The 18,361-nt window shown below is 37.1% G+C and overlaps 1 protein-coding gene across 2 annotated transcripts in view; it reads right to left on the bottom strand.

Annotated features, from left to right (window-relative positions):
- Positions 1-16,716, bottom strand: part of DYNC2I1 (dynein 2 intermediate chain 1) — a 34,472-nt gene extending 17,756 nt beyond the window's left edge. The window contains exons 1-10 of one of the 2 annotated variants that reach the window (XM_055804929.1): positions 16,588-16,603; positions 14,129-14,225; positions 12,211-12,264; positions 10,202-10,634; positions 9,612-9,664; positions 8,693-9,019; positions 6,938-6,996; positions 5,106-5,163; positions 1,907-1,984; positions 553-748 (exon numbers count right to left, since the gene is read on the bottom strand). In XM_055804929.1, coding sequence (XP_055660904.1) covers positions 553-748; positions 1,907-1,984; positions 5,106-5,163; positions 6,938-6,996; positions 8,693-9,019; positions 9,612-9,664; positions 10,202-10,634; positions 12,211-12,264; positions 14,129-14,158 — 1,288 coding nt within the window. In that variant the 5' untranslated portion in view covers positions 14,159-14,225; positions 16,588-16,603. Of the gene's footprint in view, positions 1-552; positions 749-1,906; positions 1,985-5,105; positions 5,164-6,937; positions 6,997-8,692; positions 9,020-9,611; positions 9,665-10,201; positions 10,635-12,210; positions 12,265-14,128; positions 14,226-16,587 lie in introns of both variants that reach the window. The other variant, XM_055804930.1, reaches the window with a different exon arrangement.
- Positions 16,717-18,361: the final 1,645 nt, after the last annotated feature.

Below are 18,361 nucleotides of genomic sequence, written 5' to 3' on the forward strand. Positions count from 1 at the left end.
ATTCTACACTGCTATTCACATAAGTGAAGAGTGCAAAGGGGAATCACAACTGTAGTTACTTAAATAAGTAGACCTGACACAGGTATCAGGTCAACTGGACAGTCACATTTCAGAAAAAAACGCATTTTAAAAGTGATACAGAACGGTATATTTAAGTAGTATCTGTATTTCTCACCTTCCCACCCAGAGCAGTGGCTTCAACTTTGTTTAAAAGAAAAAGGCAAATGAATGTCACCAGAAACCTCAAACTGTTCTAGCACTTCTCCAGGTTTCAAAACCCAGACTCTCATATCCTCCTCTTACCCAAATTAAGACATATTAAATGTCAGTCTGTAAATTTTTATACTTCACATTTTAAACGATTAGTAATGACTCTGAATCATGCTTTAGCAACGTGAAAGTTACAGTACTTACCCACAAACCTAAGTGATTCATCCAGAGGACCAGATTTCTGCCTTTAGGCAGACTTCTAGAAAAAGTGGCTTGTTTACTTGTACGTTGTATGTGTTATTCATACATTTAATAAAAAGAGACTGATATCTAGTCACATACCCATGATCAGTTCCTTTTGTTCAGTTTCAATTTTCTTTGGCAGTAAAGTACAAATTCTATCATTTTCTGCACTAATTGCTCTTTGAATTTCTTCAATTTCTGATGTTCTGGAAAATGGAATCTCTCCTGGGTCTTCTTTTGCATCTCTTTCTTCACTACTTTTGTCTTCATCATCATCAAAATCATCTTCATAATCCTTTAAAAGTAATAGGACTTTCAATAACTAGTAAACATGGATTATAGAAGTATTTTTCAAGATCTTTTTAAGAAGTTATAAAATGCTATCAAAAATAAAAATTCTCATACAGACGTCTACAAATCCTCTGACTGAAAGAAATTTTAAAATAAAGAAAATGGCATGTCTTGATTGTGATGTAATTCTAATCCAGAAAAGACAACCCTACATTGTTCTTCAGTGTCCAAAATAGATATCTTCTTTTTTTTTTAATATCCTAAAGTAGAAACTAATGTTTAGGTGAATTATGTGTTCTTTAAAGAAGTAACATGACAGTGTTCAGTGGCATAAATGCTTCATAAATGTATGAAGTTGTTTATTTGGTAGTTTTAATCAAAGATGTCCTTCAACAGCAGGCTCAAATTTACTAAACTACCATACTACCTGTTTGCAAGTCCATGCATGAGGCTCATACTTTAGCAGTTCTCTTAACTAAGATAATTCATCTCATGCTAAAATAATGACCCTAACGCAAATGATATGAACAAGTCTTAAAAGCGCCCGTTTCTCTCCACTGAATGGCAAGGACTACTATAGCGAACAGCTCAACAACGGACATCACTCCTAACGTTAAGTGGAGGTGAATTTGCGCTTTGCTGAACAAAGGTGTAGCTGGCTCAGCCAGCAATGAAAGTCCATTCAACACACTCTTCTATCTTAACTTCAAAGTGAACAAAAGAGAGCTAAAAGACAGTTCAATTAAACAAATTAATAAAGGGACTGCTGTGTGTCAATTCTTTTTTCCTACAGCATTTTTGTAATTAAAAACAATAAGGCTTTTTTTTTTCTCCTGAAATTGATTATTCACTCCCATTATTTAAAAAAATCAGCATTTTTCACAGAAAATCATTAAAATAATTGAAATCCAGGAAGACAGAAGGAGCATCTCGTGAAGATTTCAACTCAAACCCAAAAGTTGGTTCCCAACCCCTGATGAAAACTGATTAAATATACAGTAGAGTTTCTAAATAACATTTTAACTTATTATTATCTACTGTTAGCCAAGTTAAGGTCACTGTCACCAAAAAAAAAAAAAAAAAAAAGAGTAGGTAAAAACCATGTAACATCCTTTGATACTTCAGAATTACTTCAAATGGACAATTGTATGTTTTTACTTACTTCAAAATCATCTTCGTAATTTGCTGAAAAGTTATCAAATCCCATGTCTGAATTATAGATGTGTGTATCTTTCATTTCCTAAATAAGAAAACAAATGAAATTGTTAAATAATCTTACAAAATATCTTTATCTGCCAAATCTCAGCATAAAGATAGGTGAATAGCTGTCCTCCAATATTTCTACATTTTCAAGCAAACATACTACAAATTCAGTTTAGAAATATAAATAAAAGTGTATTAACAAGTGATAATTATTGACTTAAAATAATAATACAGGAAGGCAGAACAGAACTCAACCCTACCTTGGGACGACAACTGTTTTCCCACCAGTCTGTTACTGCGAAAGACAAAAACTTCTGTGCTGCCTATAATTTCAATAGCTCTTCCAATGGTGTAACAACAAAATAAGACTGTTCTACTTTTTTGAGGATTAGACAAAACTACCCCTATACCTAAGGCATACTGGGGGACTCAATCTGTTAATGAAATACTGCACATGTTGAAAATCCTGCACATGTTGGAACCAGGAAAACAGAGGCATGGATACAACAGGAAAATAAGGTATTTTTATACATAAATAATTTTGTTAACATTGCATCTTCTACTGTATTAACATGGAATAAGATTTACGGCATTCCTGAAATATTCAGAAAGAAACTACCTTTCTCTAGCTTATTGAACTTGATTAAAATAATGCCATTTAATTGCCCCAACATGTACCCTGAACAAACATTAAGCTTAAAATGACACACACCAATCTACTCAGTCTTTAGCCAGCCTTTTCCCTCAACAGACTCCTCAGAGTCACACACTAAATTATACACGTGCAAGGGATTTCAACAGATTTCAAAATGGAAATAAATGTTAGGTTTTATGAAAAATATCCAGCGTAACAGCGCACCTATTAACTGCTTCTACCTTTACAAGCTGGTTGTCGAACACCAAGTGAGACACACTTTTGATCCTTTCACAACTTGTTAAGAGCTAGAGCCACTTAGTTTTCACAGAATGTAGTACTGTCAAAAGTATTACAGACATTATATAGCAGTTAACAGCTTCTACAGATACCTCACTTTTCAGAGTCATCAGACTCCTAGAACTAGGACTATAGTACTTCAGTCTTTCCGGCCGCTGCTTTTTGTCACTCCTCAGATCAATCTTTGGATCAAGAATATATTATATTAGTCAGGTTGTCATCTGAGCAAAACTGGCCAAAATTGGGCAAAATTTCCCCAATTTGTTCTTCCTGCAAGGTTGCAGGTACCCAGCAGTAACTAATTCATAGAGAATTTTTTAAAATCCTTATTCCATTTAGTCAAAGACACATGTAGCAATACACCCGTGAAGATGGTTATAGTCCTTATTAGCTTACTGTAATCATCTCTGAATACACTTAAAGATCTGCCATTTTTATTAATAACACACAAATGTTTTTAACATTACATCTGTTACACGTGTAGTTTTTACACACTAAACCCCTCCACTTGTCAGTAGTTGTCAAAATCATACCATCCTTGTAAGAACCTCCTACATTCCCACAGGAAATCAGAATCACCCTATCACTGGTATTTTCCTACTTTAAAGGTTATATGGAAAATATATTGTCCATACAAAGCAGGATTAGAAGTCATGTTGGAATATCTGGATAACTGTGGCATTTGGAGTAACAAATCGATGATGAAATCCAACAGCATAAAGTGCAAACCCATGGAATTTGATTTAATTAGTCCTGTTGAGTCAGGTCTTAAGTGGGGATCTCACCTTCCTTGGTTGCTGCCTATAGCTAACGAAGACAGAGAAGATACTGGAAAAGGAGGTCAAATATAAAAGGACTGAACTGCCTACTTCTCTCCAAAATCTACAAAGGAAATTTAGGTCCTCACCACAGACAATTCACACCTACAGGTGGGCTCAATCTGGGCTTTACAGATTAGCATCAATGCCAGCTGCTACCTGGAACCTCAGCTGTTAGAAACAATAGAGGAAGAGAACAGTTTGAACATGTTAATTGATCCAGGATGACTGCTGGCCACAGTGGTAAGAGCTGTGCAGACTAAATCTAAGAGTATGTCAGGAAGCTACTTCGCTCAGGAACATATAAATATTTATGTCATGAGGTGCTGATGAAAATTTGCATTCAGTACTGTGTTCAACTCTGGTCATCCATATAAAAAAAATAAAAATTAATGCCAATTGAAACAGAGAAAGAGAGAGCTGCTAGAATGATGACAGGAATAAAGAATGTGGCTTGTATAGGTCAGCAAAACTAAGCCAGAGAAGAGACAAACGTGCTTTGCATAAGCTCATTAGGGGAAGAAAACCCTAAAAAAGTATTTGAGCTAAATGCTAGCACTAAAGCAAGAATAATGGAAGCATACTGGAAATTAAAATTAAAAGTTGAAAGAGAAGTACTTCTGGTATGAAAACAGCCAGGTTTTAAAAGAAGTTAGTATGGTTTTGAAAGATACATATGTGAAAGGTATATGGCTGCTCATAACATGAGGCTATGGAAAAGGATGTCTTCGTAGGTATTACTGCTTTTTCCTAGATCAGGACCATAATCCTACAACATTCCAAAACAGAATTTGGATTTTGGGGGATGGTTATGAACAGCTGAAAATATGACAAAATATTTTAAAAGTTTTTATGGTAAAGTTAGACTGTATCTGCACCGACTGGTCCACATCAACCCAAGTCTATATAGCCTGCACTTCAGACTTGCTGAAAACTTGGTTCTGTCTGCATCTGTCCATTTAAACATACTACAATACTTCCCTCTTTCTTACAGCAGCTGTTTTAAGAGACATATATGAACTACATTGCTAGCTGCATTTACTCAGCTTACACTACATATTATTTGCCTATATCAGATGTTTATATAAAGAAATAATATACTTTAGGTATGTGTAGTTTATTTGCATTACATTTATAAACTCTTCCCACTTACTGAGAATTATTTTTTCAAGCACAGACAATATTGAAGTACAGTTGAATAGATGGCTACCTTCAATTCTTAGCGAATTTATAGAGAATAAATCCATTTTCTAATGCTGTATCCAGAAAAAGAGGTCAGGAGATACCTGAAGACCAATACACGTACATCTTATTTTATCTTAGAATGCATTATATTGAAATACATATTGTAATTAATCCCAAGAAATTAACACAACATTCCAAGTTCCAAAACCAAATAGTTTTACCTCTTGTTTTGTGTCCCTTTCCTCTTTTTCAATGAGTTTTCCTTTATCTTTTGCAGTCCTGTTGAAGAAGAGAACATCAACTTTATTGGTTAACTCAGAAGGAAGCATTAGTTTTGGTTTGGTTTTGTTTTCTGGGGGGGGGTTGTTTGTTTTTTTTAAAAAAACAGCTCTTTTTTCCTGAAAAGGAAAAAATAGTTGAAAATTTCCAATAAACAGAAATATTTCTACAAATACTTTTATAGATCTACATTTATGATACAAAATGATAATGAAACAGCCAAGTGATTAATCAGCTAAGAACTGCAAAAAACCTTGTCCAAATTTAATGCCTATAATTGCATCAAAACAGAAGAAAAAGGAAAATGGAAAAAAAAAACTATTTAACCCACATACCCATTAGTTGTATTAATATCTACAGCAAACTGGAGATCAAGATCAGGCTGGTGTAATGCGCTCTAAAGCTATAAATCATAGACTGACATTCAAACCTGGTTTTTCATTCAGGGGTTTTATTTATGAGGACAATAAATCAGGGTCAGACAGCAGGAGAAAATAAAAAACCTCTGCTCCTTAACAATCTACTTAATTATTTTCTAAGTAGAGTATCAGACTTCAAGAAGAGAATGTTCTACTTTTCAGGTAAGAGGGTATTCATTTATACTGCCGTTGGGACTGATGAACATAAGAAAAGGCAACAATAAAAGCAAAAATATGGCTGCATCCTCTCATAACAAATCAGAATGATTCAATATTGACAGTGCTTGATGCTGAACCAGTTTTGTGATATCCCAATAACCCATATTGCCTTCCTTGCCATTGAGAAATGGCTAATTCCTTTTTCCCAGCTATGTACAAGCAATGACTCCCGCACAACACCCCATCAACAACAGCTTCAAAATATAACCTGTGTATTTGGCACTGCTTGACACAGTTAAATGCAGCTGCTAGAAAGAATCTCAACATACATATTCTGAAATATTTTTTTTCCTTTGTACAGAAATACACTTTCACGAAGACCAAATCACTATGACTAAAGTGATCTGTCCCATGCTTAAGAAACAGTAGTAATATTTCGCCAATAGTGGTAGTGACTTTATCTCTGCCAGTGTGCCCAGTAGCCAGCATGCCAGTCTTCTATTTAGCTTTAGCTAGGAAGCTAAATGAGGGTTTACAAATAAGAATCATGACTGACAACATACTCTGAGAGTTACACTTCAGAAAGCTGCATAGGAATTTCACATAGCTAAAGCACTGAAGAATGGAAAAAGAACTATAATATATGGAGATCTTCTGTAAGATTTTATATTTGCTAGTAATAAAACTTAGAAATATAATCCTTAAATTTTACTGATCCTACTGAGAATTAGCTGGACCTTTCACTTTGACATATAACAGTAAACTTGCTATATATATCTAATGTTTTAAAGACCATCCAGGGTAGAAACTAAGTAGAGGTACTAAAATTAAAATAAGCAATATAAGAGAGTCCTATGTAGCTCATCATGAACCTTACGTGTGTCCACATGACTGCTTAGTGAATTTCCAGGTGGTACATACAGCATTTCTGCATCCCAAACTATATATCCAGATTAATATATATGTAGTTTGCAAGGACTGCAAAGTATCTTATTATCCTGACATAGAAAAACAAATGAATACCAACACATAATTTTCATATGAATCCTCTTAGAGACAAAACACAAAGGGCCTATGAAAAAAAACATATTCACCCTAGATATTTGAGATCAACAATTCATGCTTATTGTTTTGGTGGTGACTGAATCTTAGTAACTACCATACGGTATATACTTATTTTAAAGCTCTGAATTTACCTTACATGCTGATGGCTCACTACTTCTTGAATCCCCTCCTCTTTTTTGTATTCACTGTTCTGTAAAAGAAGTCATGACAGTCATGTGTCAGAAATTCTGGGAGGAAATATGTATATGAACCTGTATTAGCAGCAATATTAAACAGTAAGAAAGGTTTCTAATCAATTATTTCAATGACATACTATTTTTGTATCAGTCATTCCTTGTAAGAAGTTCTCTGTATGAACTAAAATGAGAATAATCTCCTCCTTACAAATATAATAAGCAAAGAAAATAAACACCCATAAAAGATACACTATAGACATAATATGAACTTCTCCTGAAAATATTAAATACCCGGGAGTGAAGTTTGGCTACAATCCCCTTCTGCAGTGCATTTCAGAAAGGAAACAAGAAGGGATCTTGAGACTTCTCCTTTGCTCACAAAATCTTACAATGCTTTACCAGAGTAAATTCCAGCTTTTTTATAGGATACCTTCACATTACCATATTAGTAAAAAAGGTTAAAAAATGCTTTGGGCCCAGTGTATACTGCATAAATTGTGAGCACAGAGTACTTTCCTAAAAAAACCCTAGGTATGGCTGAAAAAATGATTGGATCTAAGGGCTGACCTCAGTAGGCTGTGGCCAGCCTGTTTCAAAGAATGGTATTTTCACAGTATGGACTGTAACAGTTTATACCAGTTGGACCTAGGGAGAGAGAACATTGTCAGGTGCTTTTAGTCTCCAGTATAGGGACTTGACTCTTAAATTCTGTAGTATGAAGGTTTGGCTAAGTCTGGAAATGTATTCAATAGATTGTTTAAGATAAAGGTGCTTTTCTTTATCCATGAACATCAGAAAAACAAACGTAACTCTGAGACAGAAGCATCAGCATCAGTGCGTATGTTCCGTAACAGCTACTTCAGTTAATTTCCAAGGAAGTCAAACCTTGAGTAAGCTCCTGAAAGACTTTTGAATTCTGCTGCACAAAATCAGTTACAGCAATCACTTGCAGTGGACTTCTACACTGAAGGTGCCCAGTATTTTCACTGAAAAAGTATTTCTGAACTTTTATTTGAGGAACATGTAGATCTTCACTCCTTAGGCAGCAGAAGAAACTACCCCAGACCATCTGAATGGCTCTATGTTCCATAAAACTTACCTGATTTTAAGAGTTACAAATTACATTTCTTCTCTCATTCTGGTAGAATGAGTACTTGCATTATAAAAACCCAGTTAAAAATTCAAAGTTCTAATCAAGTCTCTAGGATGGAACATCATGCTCTGTGTCAGGAACATGGCTTCAGAAGTACAGCCAAAACCCATAAATATAAGGGAACTACACTCACATGCCTGCTTCTCAGTTAGATATCCATGCTCTCTTTGTAGGCGACACCCAAACCAGCTTCTATTAAAATAATATTTTTTTCCAATAAAGGCAACCAATACATTTTAATAGACCTCCAGCCTAATGTCATCTCCACTTCAAAGTGTTAGTCAAAATTTCAAAAGTCATAGCAATAAAGAATTGTATGAATAAAAGACATTTCTAACATATAGACAAGTTTCTAGTTTAAATTTCACGGAAGGAATCAGCTGTGGGTTACGATACTTAAATGCAGGTGTAGTATTTTAATCTACCACTTTACCCTCAAATTTAAGAAAGTGTTGTCTTAAAATCCTAGTATTTTTATTATTCACCTTATTAATGACTATGTATCAATAAATAAAGTAAGTTATAAGGTAATGTTTTGAAGACTTAACAAAACTAACCATTAGATCACGCTTCTTTCTTTCATTTTCTCTACTTTTTACTCTTTCATTAGCTTCTGCTGGTTGCCCTTCTCTGTCTCCAAGGGAAGATCGCTCTTTAGATCTCTTTGTTATTAGTTTTTCTTCCTCTTCCTTTTTGTAACGTTTATGACTTCTGTCTTTTGAAAGCCTCTCTTTTCCTGGTCTAACAGAATGTTCTTTTTTTTCTCCGTGTCTTCTTTCTCCCTCTTTATCCAACTCTCGATCTTTCTGTAACTTGTGTACACGTTCAGCTTCTTCAGCTTTGTAGGCTAAAATTTTGTCAATGCTCTTTTTGGTATCATTATCCTAGAAAGAGAAAAATAACATTAAAGAGTTAAAGAGTTCTCCAAGACTGTTTTATCTTCACAGATTTATCCATTGTTGGCCATAAGTACCTAATCTCTTTCTGCCACGTGGATCTTTCAGGTATTTTTTAAAAACTCTCCTACAATGGCAACTTTCAAATTATCCTATCAGTTGAGATTCTGATATTTCTTCTGGGACATCGCATACTTTGCTAGAGAAAAGTCTTTGGATTATGTATTCTTCACACAAAAATTTAATTCTTTGTTTACCAGGTGGTCTAACATAAAATAGGACGTATACTTGCCAATATCCTTGTAATAATGGCATAAATGGAAAACTTTTATGTAGCTGTACAAAAATAAAGCACTATATGTTATGTAAATATGATTTTACCTCTTACTTTAAAAAAAAAAATGAAGTATCTCCTTAAAATAGAATGGTTGGATATATTTTGTTGTGTTTTGTATACTTGTTATGACCTTACTATATACGCATCTTGTTTTCTTGGGAATAGGAGACTGATCCAGTTTCTTCATTACACAATTTTATCTTATTCCATTATGAAACACTTCCTTCCTTGCCCTTCCTTTACCTTCTTTTCTGTATGTCTTCTTTCTTGATCTTCACTTCTTGTTTTCTCTTCCTCTAGAAAACATACGTATAAATTAATGAACAAGTTTTATTATACTCAAACTCTGTACATAATTAACACTAGCATGTAGAAAATACGGGTTTTCTAAAATAAGAGCTTTCTAAAAAGAACTTAATATTCTGTTGAAATTCTCTCTCCAACACTGGTTGCACCTTTTTCTTTCCTAATGAATCCCTCTGTTCTCAATTGTTTGTGTAATGGTAAGAGTAATGACACATGCTAAGTTCAGCCATTACCCTACAACTTGGAAATTCAAGTGCATCGCGCAGTAGAGAATGTCTAGGCAGGAAGGTATTTACTCTCTTCAAGATGACTGACCAGCAAAACCAGTGACATTCACCCTCTCTTCAGAGGAACGGAAACAAGCACCAAAGCAAAACTAGGTTACCACAAGATTTCATGAAGATATATATTTCAGTAGTTACTCACACCTGCCTGTCTTTATTTTCTCTGTACAGATGGGGTATGGTTTCAGAGTATTTCTAAATATCAAATATATCAAAGTACAACAGCAACCCAAAGTAACCTACCCAAATGATGCCTGCTTTCTCTTCTTCTGTGATGTTCTTTACCTCTTCCTTCAAATGATTTTAGATTATTTTGTGTATCTAGTTGCTTTATCTCATGTCTTTTATGCTTTTTGTCTCGTTCTCTATCCCTTTCCCTGTCTTTGTCTTTTGATATGCTGTATCTTTCCTTCTCCAAACTTGACTCTTGAAGCTTATCTTTGTACCCCTCTTGGTCTCCTCCTCTCTGGTGCTCTTTCCCCCTTTGTCTCTCTCTCATTTTGTCCCTGTCTCTTTCACCAGATTTAAATACATCTCTCTCTCTCTTTCTTTCCTTGCTCTTCCCTCTGTCTTTGTGCTCGTGTTTATGAGTGTCTGTGCCATGAATAGAGTTCTCTTTCTGTAGTTTCTTTTCTCTGTGTTTTTGGTCTTCATTTTGACTATCTGGTTGTGATGCCTGAAATAAACATTTAAAAAAAATTAACACCTTATAATTCAGCAATCTATTTTGATACAGTATATTCATATAAAAAAAAAGTTAATGGCTTGCTAACTGTGAATTTAATTTCCCAAACTGTATTAAAACGCTTATATATTTCTAGGCTTACTTTGTAAAATTATGAACATTATGTCTGTACTTATTTTTTAAAAAAATAATAAATGAAATAAATAACAAAGTGTATTTTCTATGTATTTGAAGATAATTTGGTAAAAAAAGAAAATTTACTGTGGAACTGTGCATTCTGCTTAGAGCTATGTTGAAAAATTAACTAAGCATCTTAAAGATGTTAACTCATGTAGACAGAAACTTTGCCATCTTGTAAAATACATTGCAGATATAAACAACATGATAGATAACTGGGCATCCTGCAGCTGCCTTTAGAATAGAAGATGAGCTTTTACTTCAACAGAAAGTAGCATATAAAAACTGTGCAAGAAAGTTTTTGGCCTAGATCCCTCGACAATGCAACTATTAATATATTTTTCTAAAGTCATAAAAAATCATATTTTAACCTTCCTGAAGCAAGTAGCACAACTCCCACTGATTTCACTACATCCATGATTTCAGCTATTTTCTCAATGCAGAACAAACAGAACTTGTTTTGATTAGTCAGTGAGTAAAGTGAATTAAACTTTATCCATCTGTTTCACTGCCACAGAAATGAAAGTCCAACTTCACCAGTTCTGTTGGAACTAAAGCATTTCAACTCAAATTTGTTTGCTTTAGTCTACATGGAAGTAGTGGAAATGTTACTGAATGTCTACAAAATACAAAGTACTTATACTGGCACTGAAATAATGGGGAGCTTTGAAATGTAATTGATAGAAAGCCATGTAACAGATTAACAAGTAGGATGTTTCAGCTTACCAAAGGACTAATGAAGATCTGCACAATACATAGAAAAGAAGATATGTATTGGAAAACAGCATTTTAAAAAATATAGCACAAAACTAGTATGAATATCAATGGTGTAACTGACTGGAGCCTGAACGTCTATTTGACCAGCAGATAAAGTAATTAACCAGTAGAAAAGCACATGACAATCATGATAAGATGATGATAACAAATACAATACATAATATTCATGTAGGAAAGTGGGTAAGCATAGATAAAGCAAAGCTGCAACTTGGATTTGGGCAGCCAGCAAATCAGACCCCATTGCGTGCTGTGTTATTACCATAACAATGGCATTTTTTTCATTTACCTAACTAAGAAATCTGTTGAGTAATCTTATATGATTTGTATAGCTAGGAACAGTTGAGCAGGCCAGCCTCTCAACACCTTTGGACTAGACAGATTCCAGAGCTGTGGCAACAAAGTTAGCAGGTAGACATTAAAGATCTGTACTGTTTATATTCAACGATGCAGATTTAAAGTGTCTGGTGTACCAAAAAGCCTTAAAGAGCTACTGTAGATCCCACAAGGCAGAGTTGCTACTAGAACAAACAGCCCTGTATGTCTAGACCATCAATAAATACCACCGCTATAATGTAACTTAACATTAAAACTAGCAGAAATAACGTAAAGTCACCCTAAGATGTTTCCTAAGTTCTTCTGACTTCCAAGTATCTTCTTTGGTTCTTCTCTAGAACAGAAAAAAACAGAGTAATCAATTTGCAGAGAAGCAACTAATTTAAAAACAAATAGTTTTCCAAAGGAAAGCATCAAGGTGTGTATATATGGCAAGTACCACTGGATTTTGCAATGTAAACTTTAATTTGATTTTGCCCTAATATGCTTACAGCATACCTGATCTGACTGGACCTGAAGGAGGCCTGAAGCTCAGACTTCTGCTGGGTTATCCAGCTCTGTACACACATGGCAAGCAATTTTGAGGTCAGTGCCTCTGGTAGATAACAATGTGTTCCTTCAAGAAAAGACTTAAAATTGGTCTTCCAGTGATAGAACAAATGGGTACACAGAGTCAGGCCACTTTTGGAAAGTAATCAATGTATCAATGTCATTAGGTTCAGCCTCCTGGCTCTATTAGATTCAGCTCCAAAGTTCTGGTCCAAGACTTACATAGGTGAGGTTTTTAGTATCTCTGAGGTTGGAGGTTTTCTGGCCAACCTGGTTCCTGGGTTTGACCACTCCCAATGAATTAAAAACACTTTCCTTATACTAACTCATCATCTCACTTGCTGATAGGGCCGCTACCTTCTGTACTTTCACTGTACATCTCAAGGAGTGTGGCTCCACCTTTTCCACACGTCCTCTTTAGATGCTGGAAGTCAGCAGTTCGATCCCCTCTGTTTTCTCTAGCCTGAACAGCTCCTTAGCCTTCCTCCCAATACATCAGGGCACCAGCTCCACAGCCATCTCAGGGCCTCAATCCAGAATCTTTTTAGTACTTGGGGGCCTTAACACCAGACATACTACTGCAGACAAGGCCTCACAAGTGCTGAGGAAAGGAGAACAGTCTTCCCTACGCCTGCAGCTACGGTCTTCATGATACATGTAAGCGGTATGTGGTTAGCCATAACCACCTGAAGAGCACACTGATGTTTCTGTCCACCAGGACCCCTAGATCCTTTTTCTGCAGAACCACTCCCAGAACCCATCCACACGGCAAACAGGAAATACAGTATTTTCCCCGTAGACACGTCATTTGAGTCACATCAGACTCATCCGTAAGAACAATTTCAAGGGATAAATAACACTGGCAGTGAATCTAAAAATACCATGACAAATGTAGTATTTTTTTTTTTAAGCAGTACGGATCTGACATAGCCACAGCACAATTTTGTTAGGCTACAGCACAATTCTGTTAGGCTTTTAAACACTAAAAGTTAAAAATAGATTACTGTGCATTTCAAGTGAACTAAGGAAGCTTCTGGCTTAGTAATTGCATGCATCTCAAAAGATGCTGGCACTATTTTTCAATCAGCTGTCAGTTAATATTCTACAATGGTTCAGACAACATGTGTAAGCTGACTGCTATATGAAATATTTGTATGTAGCACTGAAGAAAAAAGTTAAAAGATAATGAAAATATATTTTTGGGTATGAAAAAATGGAGATTGTTTCACTAGACTTCTCCCTAGTTAAATAGGTTATATTTCTGCTTTCGCATGTGCAGAGTTATTGCCCTTAACTGCTTGGCTGCTGCCAAAAGATTAGACTAAAAAAAATTGTATTTTTTGAGATCACTAAAGTAAATGAGGAATTTTAATCTATGGAACATTTTTAACTAGTTCACTGAAGGATGATGACTATATTCAAAGTGACATGACCAGGCTATACTTATTTGCAAATTTAGACTTGATGACTAAAGATTAACAACATAATCACCCATAAATAATTGAACGATGAGCTGCACTGGTGGAAGAAAATAAAACATATGGTGCCCATATTTTTTTTTTAATTCATTCTATGGAAGCAGCATTTTAGCAGCATATTTTCTTAATTATTCTACATGAAAAAATTGTCTTTTCAAAATTAGATCTTACAGAAGATTGTAGTGGACTGGTAAACTTCATCCAAAGTCAATCAGAAGTACCAAGAAGGCAGCTTTTGCAACAAAAATGAAGTGCCCTTTCTTCTCATCTTTAAGTAAGACAAAAAAGCACAAATATTTACTGCTGCAGAATGCCAGATGAGAAAGTAAAATCAAAGATCATTTTCTTGCGTAAAGCTTTAACACAGCCTAAGAAACTCAGCAGAACTTGTGTGAGGGTAAGATGGAAGGATAGATACGGATGGGAAAAGAACAGAATGCTGTATTATAGTCTCAAATAGAAACCTATTTAATATTCCTAATAGATATATGATTATGTTTTGGTTTTAGACAGTATTTAGGTACATATCAGCAAAGACAGACAGAATATTAATTATATTAATAGCCTAAATCCAGCATAACCAATAGACAGTACTAGCTACGGTAGTCTGAGATTTATTTCAAAACTGAGGCAAAAAGCATGCAGCCAACATGTAGAGATGATTCTCTGGTGCCCAAAAAGGTGCACCTGCCAGTTTTCTGGGGTCTGCGGTTTTCACCTCACTAGAATCTGCTGGTTTTATACATGATGTTTTTCCACTTAAGTCTCTGCTTTTGCAGGAGATTAACAAACTAACAAATTAAAAAAAGAGAGATCTTTTATAAAGCTTAAACAAACTCAATACCTTAAGACCACCGTCCCTCTGTAAGAAATCACTGTCCACACAAAAAATGCTTAAACAAACTTAAAAAATTTTATTGAAGTTTCTCACCTGTCTGCTAATTTAGAACTCCTAACAAATTTATTGAAGTTTCTCACCTGTCTGCTAATTTAGAAGTCCTTACATACTCACTTAAATCCAGATTAAGATTAGTTATTTAAACCACACTGGGGTTTAACTTAATTCATCCACTCAAGAGCATGGGGAGCTTATCAGCTGACACAAAATGCCACAGATTTACTAAACTCAAAAAGTGCTATGAAAATTTTTAACATTTAGGAATCTGTCCTTTAAACTAAACAGTAAGTATGCTGTTTTATTAAGTTAGTGGAACAAAAGATCTTCAGATAAACTCTTCATGACAGATCAAAAGGGGTTTATTCACTCACAACTAGAAAGATTGGAGGTTTTCAGAACTTAATGTTTTGGTTTTAACCAAGTTAAGAACTTGGTTAACTATGATTCTAAAGAAACAGATGTAGAAAAACAGTAAGAGAAGTTTCTGTAGTTTTTAAGCCAAAGTACTTTATTGTTTACATATAAATATTTGTCTTTTTTTATTTCCAGTAAGAGTTGCCTGTTTGGAAGCCCTCAAACAGGTAAGCAGCACAAGTGATAGACTTGGTTTAAGAGAATTAGAAACAGCAAAAGGAGGCCTCTCATACAGTGTGGCTGTTAGTATGACTGCCTTTGGGTCTTTGGCAGTCTTATATCAACGCACCTGAAAAATTTTAGATCAAAGCCCCATCACAATTCACTAACTCACCTCTTTTCAGTGAAGAGTTTATTCATGTACCACAGTTAGTGAAATGGTATCTGAATTAAAAATTTTTAGAGTGGTCCTAACATACTCCTTCACATATCCTGCCCAACCACTCTATTTCCTACTCCATGTTCAATTCAACAAGACCACAAATTGATTAGCTGTGAAAACCAGATCCACACAACAGTAATAAAAGTGATCCAATACTTCTGCTTGTCCAAATGAATATGTAACACAATAATTGATGTTAGCATGTCTATGTGGTTCCGTTTCCTTTATTTTGGAGCTCTAGAAGCTTTAGGTCTTTAGGAACCCACGTAACTATTGTGTAATGGTTCTTTTTCATAATTTAAAACCATTACACAATAGTTACGTGGGTTCCCAAAGACCTAAAGCCAAACAATTAGCGGTTACAGGAGTATCAATTAGTAAATATATTTCACCTACAGTCTGAAATATTAACAGCTTTGGCTATTTTCATAAATCACCTATCATCTTCTGCAGAAAGACCTGTGGCTGGTGCAGCCTCATCCTTCTGCTGTAGAGACATGAGGACTGACTTCCTTACAGCCGCTACTCGGTGGGTTTCACCGGCGCCCTGACAGAACAAGGGGCCTGGGATTGCCCGGGGGGGCCCCGGGCCGGCAGAAGGCACCCCCGGGCCGGCAGAAGGAACCCCGGGCCGCTCCCGGCCTTGCCCCCGCATATGGGCTGGGTAAACGCCAAGGAACACGGGCGGCGGGCGGGTGAGGGGACGGCTCTGGCAGGCGCCCAGGAACCCAGGGCGTCAGGGGTCGGGGGAGGCCTCGCAGAGCAGCCCGGGCCGGGCGGCGGTCGTGCCCCACTGCCACCGCCCCCCGTGCCGCCTCAGGGCCCTCCCGACGCGGCGGGGCAGGGACGCGGCCCCCGGCGCGATGTCCGCAGGCGTCAGGCCCGGGCGGCGCTGCCAAGCTCGCCCGGTTCCCCTTCAGCGCAGCGGCCCCTCACCTTGTCACCCTCCATGGCGGGGACGGGCAGGATGCCGCGTCCCGCCGCCACCGGCCGCCTCCAAGCGGGCAGGAAACCACGGCAGCAGCGTGCGGGCCCGCCTAGCAACAGGCGGCGAGGGGGAAGCAGCCGAGCGGCCGAGCGATGGATGAGCGGGGGGGCCCGCCGGGCCGGCAGGCGGCTGCTGCCGCGCGGGGTTGTGGGAAGCGGAGAGGCTGCCCGCGGTGGTGGGGGGGGTTGTACCGTGGCGCAGCGGCATGGACCCCGGCCAGCTCCAGTGGGTGCCCGTATGGCAGCGGGAGGGTTTTCCTCCTCGAGGTGGTGTCCGGCTGAGTTTCCTCAGGTGGCGGGGCGCTGGGGAGGGCCCGCGGCCGCCGGGCGCCATCCTGTGAGGCGCGGACAGGGCGCTCCCCAGGCTTCCCTTAGAGCAGTGTTGTCTCCTGAGCACTGCTGACCTTTGTAGGTTTAACTGTGTCATGAAACCATTCTTAATCATAGTTGGTTCCCTTCTAGTGAAGGCATGCACAATTACTCTGGGGAAAAAAATGGTAAGGATAAAGATGATGATGCGTAACCTAGTCTGCCAGATTACCCAGATGCTAGGAAGGTATGAAGAGTAGCTGTGGAAATAAAAACGTTAATAATATTACCGCAGTAACAAATACCGGAGCTGTTAACACCCGTGAAACGACGTAAGCGATGATTGCCTGCAGGAAAGGTGTGTGCTGTTTTCACAACAAAAACAACCTATTAACGTGCAATTTAAAAGACTGGGTGAAGATTCCTCGTGGCAGTTTTAACTTTGTTGCCTATTTTTTTCAAGAGTTGTTTGGGTTTTTTTGTTTGTTTTTTTTTAAAGTATGTAACTGTTACTACTAATGTTTTGGTAAAACGCAGAGGCATTTTTGCATTTGAGGAACGTTCCTCCTGCCTTAGTTCAACGGGAATTTGTCCCACTGACTTCAAAGAGATAAAGTTTAACCCCTTACACTTAGCCTTAAATAGTCAGTTGCCAAATACATACAAAGCCTTCATACAGTTGCTTCTTACTCAAGTTTCCAGAATAAACTAAAAATGCTGTGAAGTTGCTTCACTGTCTGGACTGTGAAGTATTTCCCTTCTTAACAGAGCAGAAAAGCAAAGGCAAATTAAGCATGCAATCAGGAGGGAAAAAGAAACCCTCGATATTTTGTTTTGAAAAACCAATATACTGACAAACCAGCCTTAACTGTAAGTATGACCTTTAAGGACTAAATTGCATCCACTAAATACAAGCATCTATGAATATTTATTTATAAGTATTCTTATGAATTATTTAGCTGCCTTTGGCAGAGCAATAATAATCTATAAGCATTTTATATCTTCTTCCCTGAAGAAATAAAAATGCACTTACAAGCCATCACGGATTAACTCAAAGAGCTCTTTAGGCAAGGGGATGATGGCATTATAAACACATGGAACTAGGCATCTGCTTAGTAAAGGATACTCTGCAGAAATGCTGTCCTACATATAGAGGCGGAAGGACAAAAACTACCTTCAAGTACTCTAATCCAATTTTGGTTTTAATGACAATATAGCAAATGCATATAACTAAAACTAGCAAATGTGACAGTGATACCAAAGATCAGACAGGAGAGAAAGGTTTTTTTCAAGTGCTGGCCCTACCATCTACTCTTTAGAACATGCATATGTATTAGTTACCAAAAATCCCGCAAAACCAATTTTGGCTGCCAATAGCTTTTTCTTACACCTATGAAGAGTCAGGTAGCCTTAT

This window comes from Falco peregrinus, chromosome 5, assembly GCF_023634155.1.
Source record: "Falco peregrinus isolate bFalPer1 chromosome 5, bFalPer1.pri, whole genome shotgun sequence".
NCBI lineage: Eukaryota > Metazoa > Chordata > Aves > Falconiformes > Falconidae > Falco > Falco peregrinus.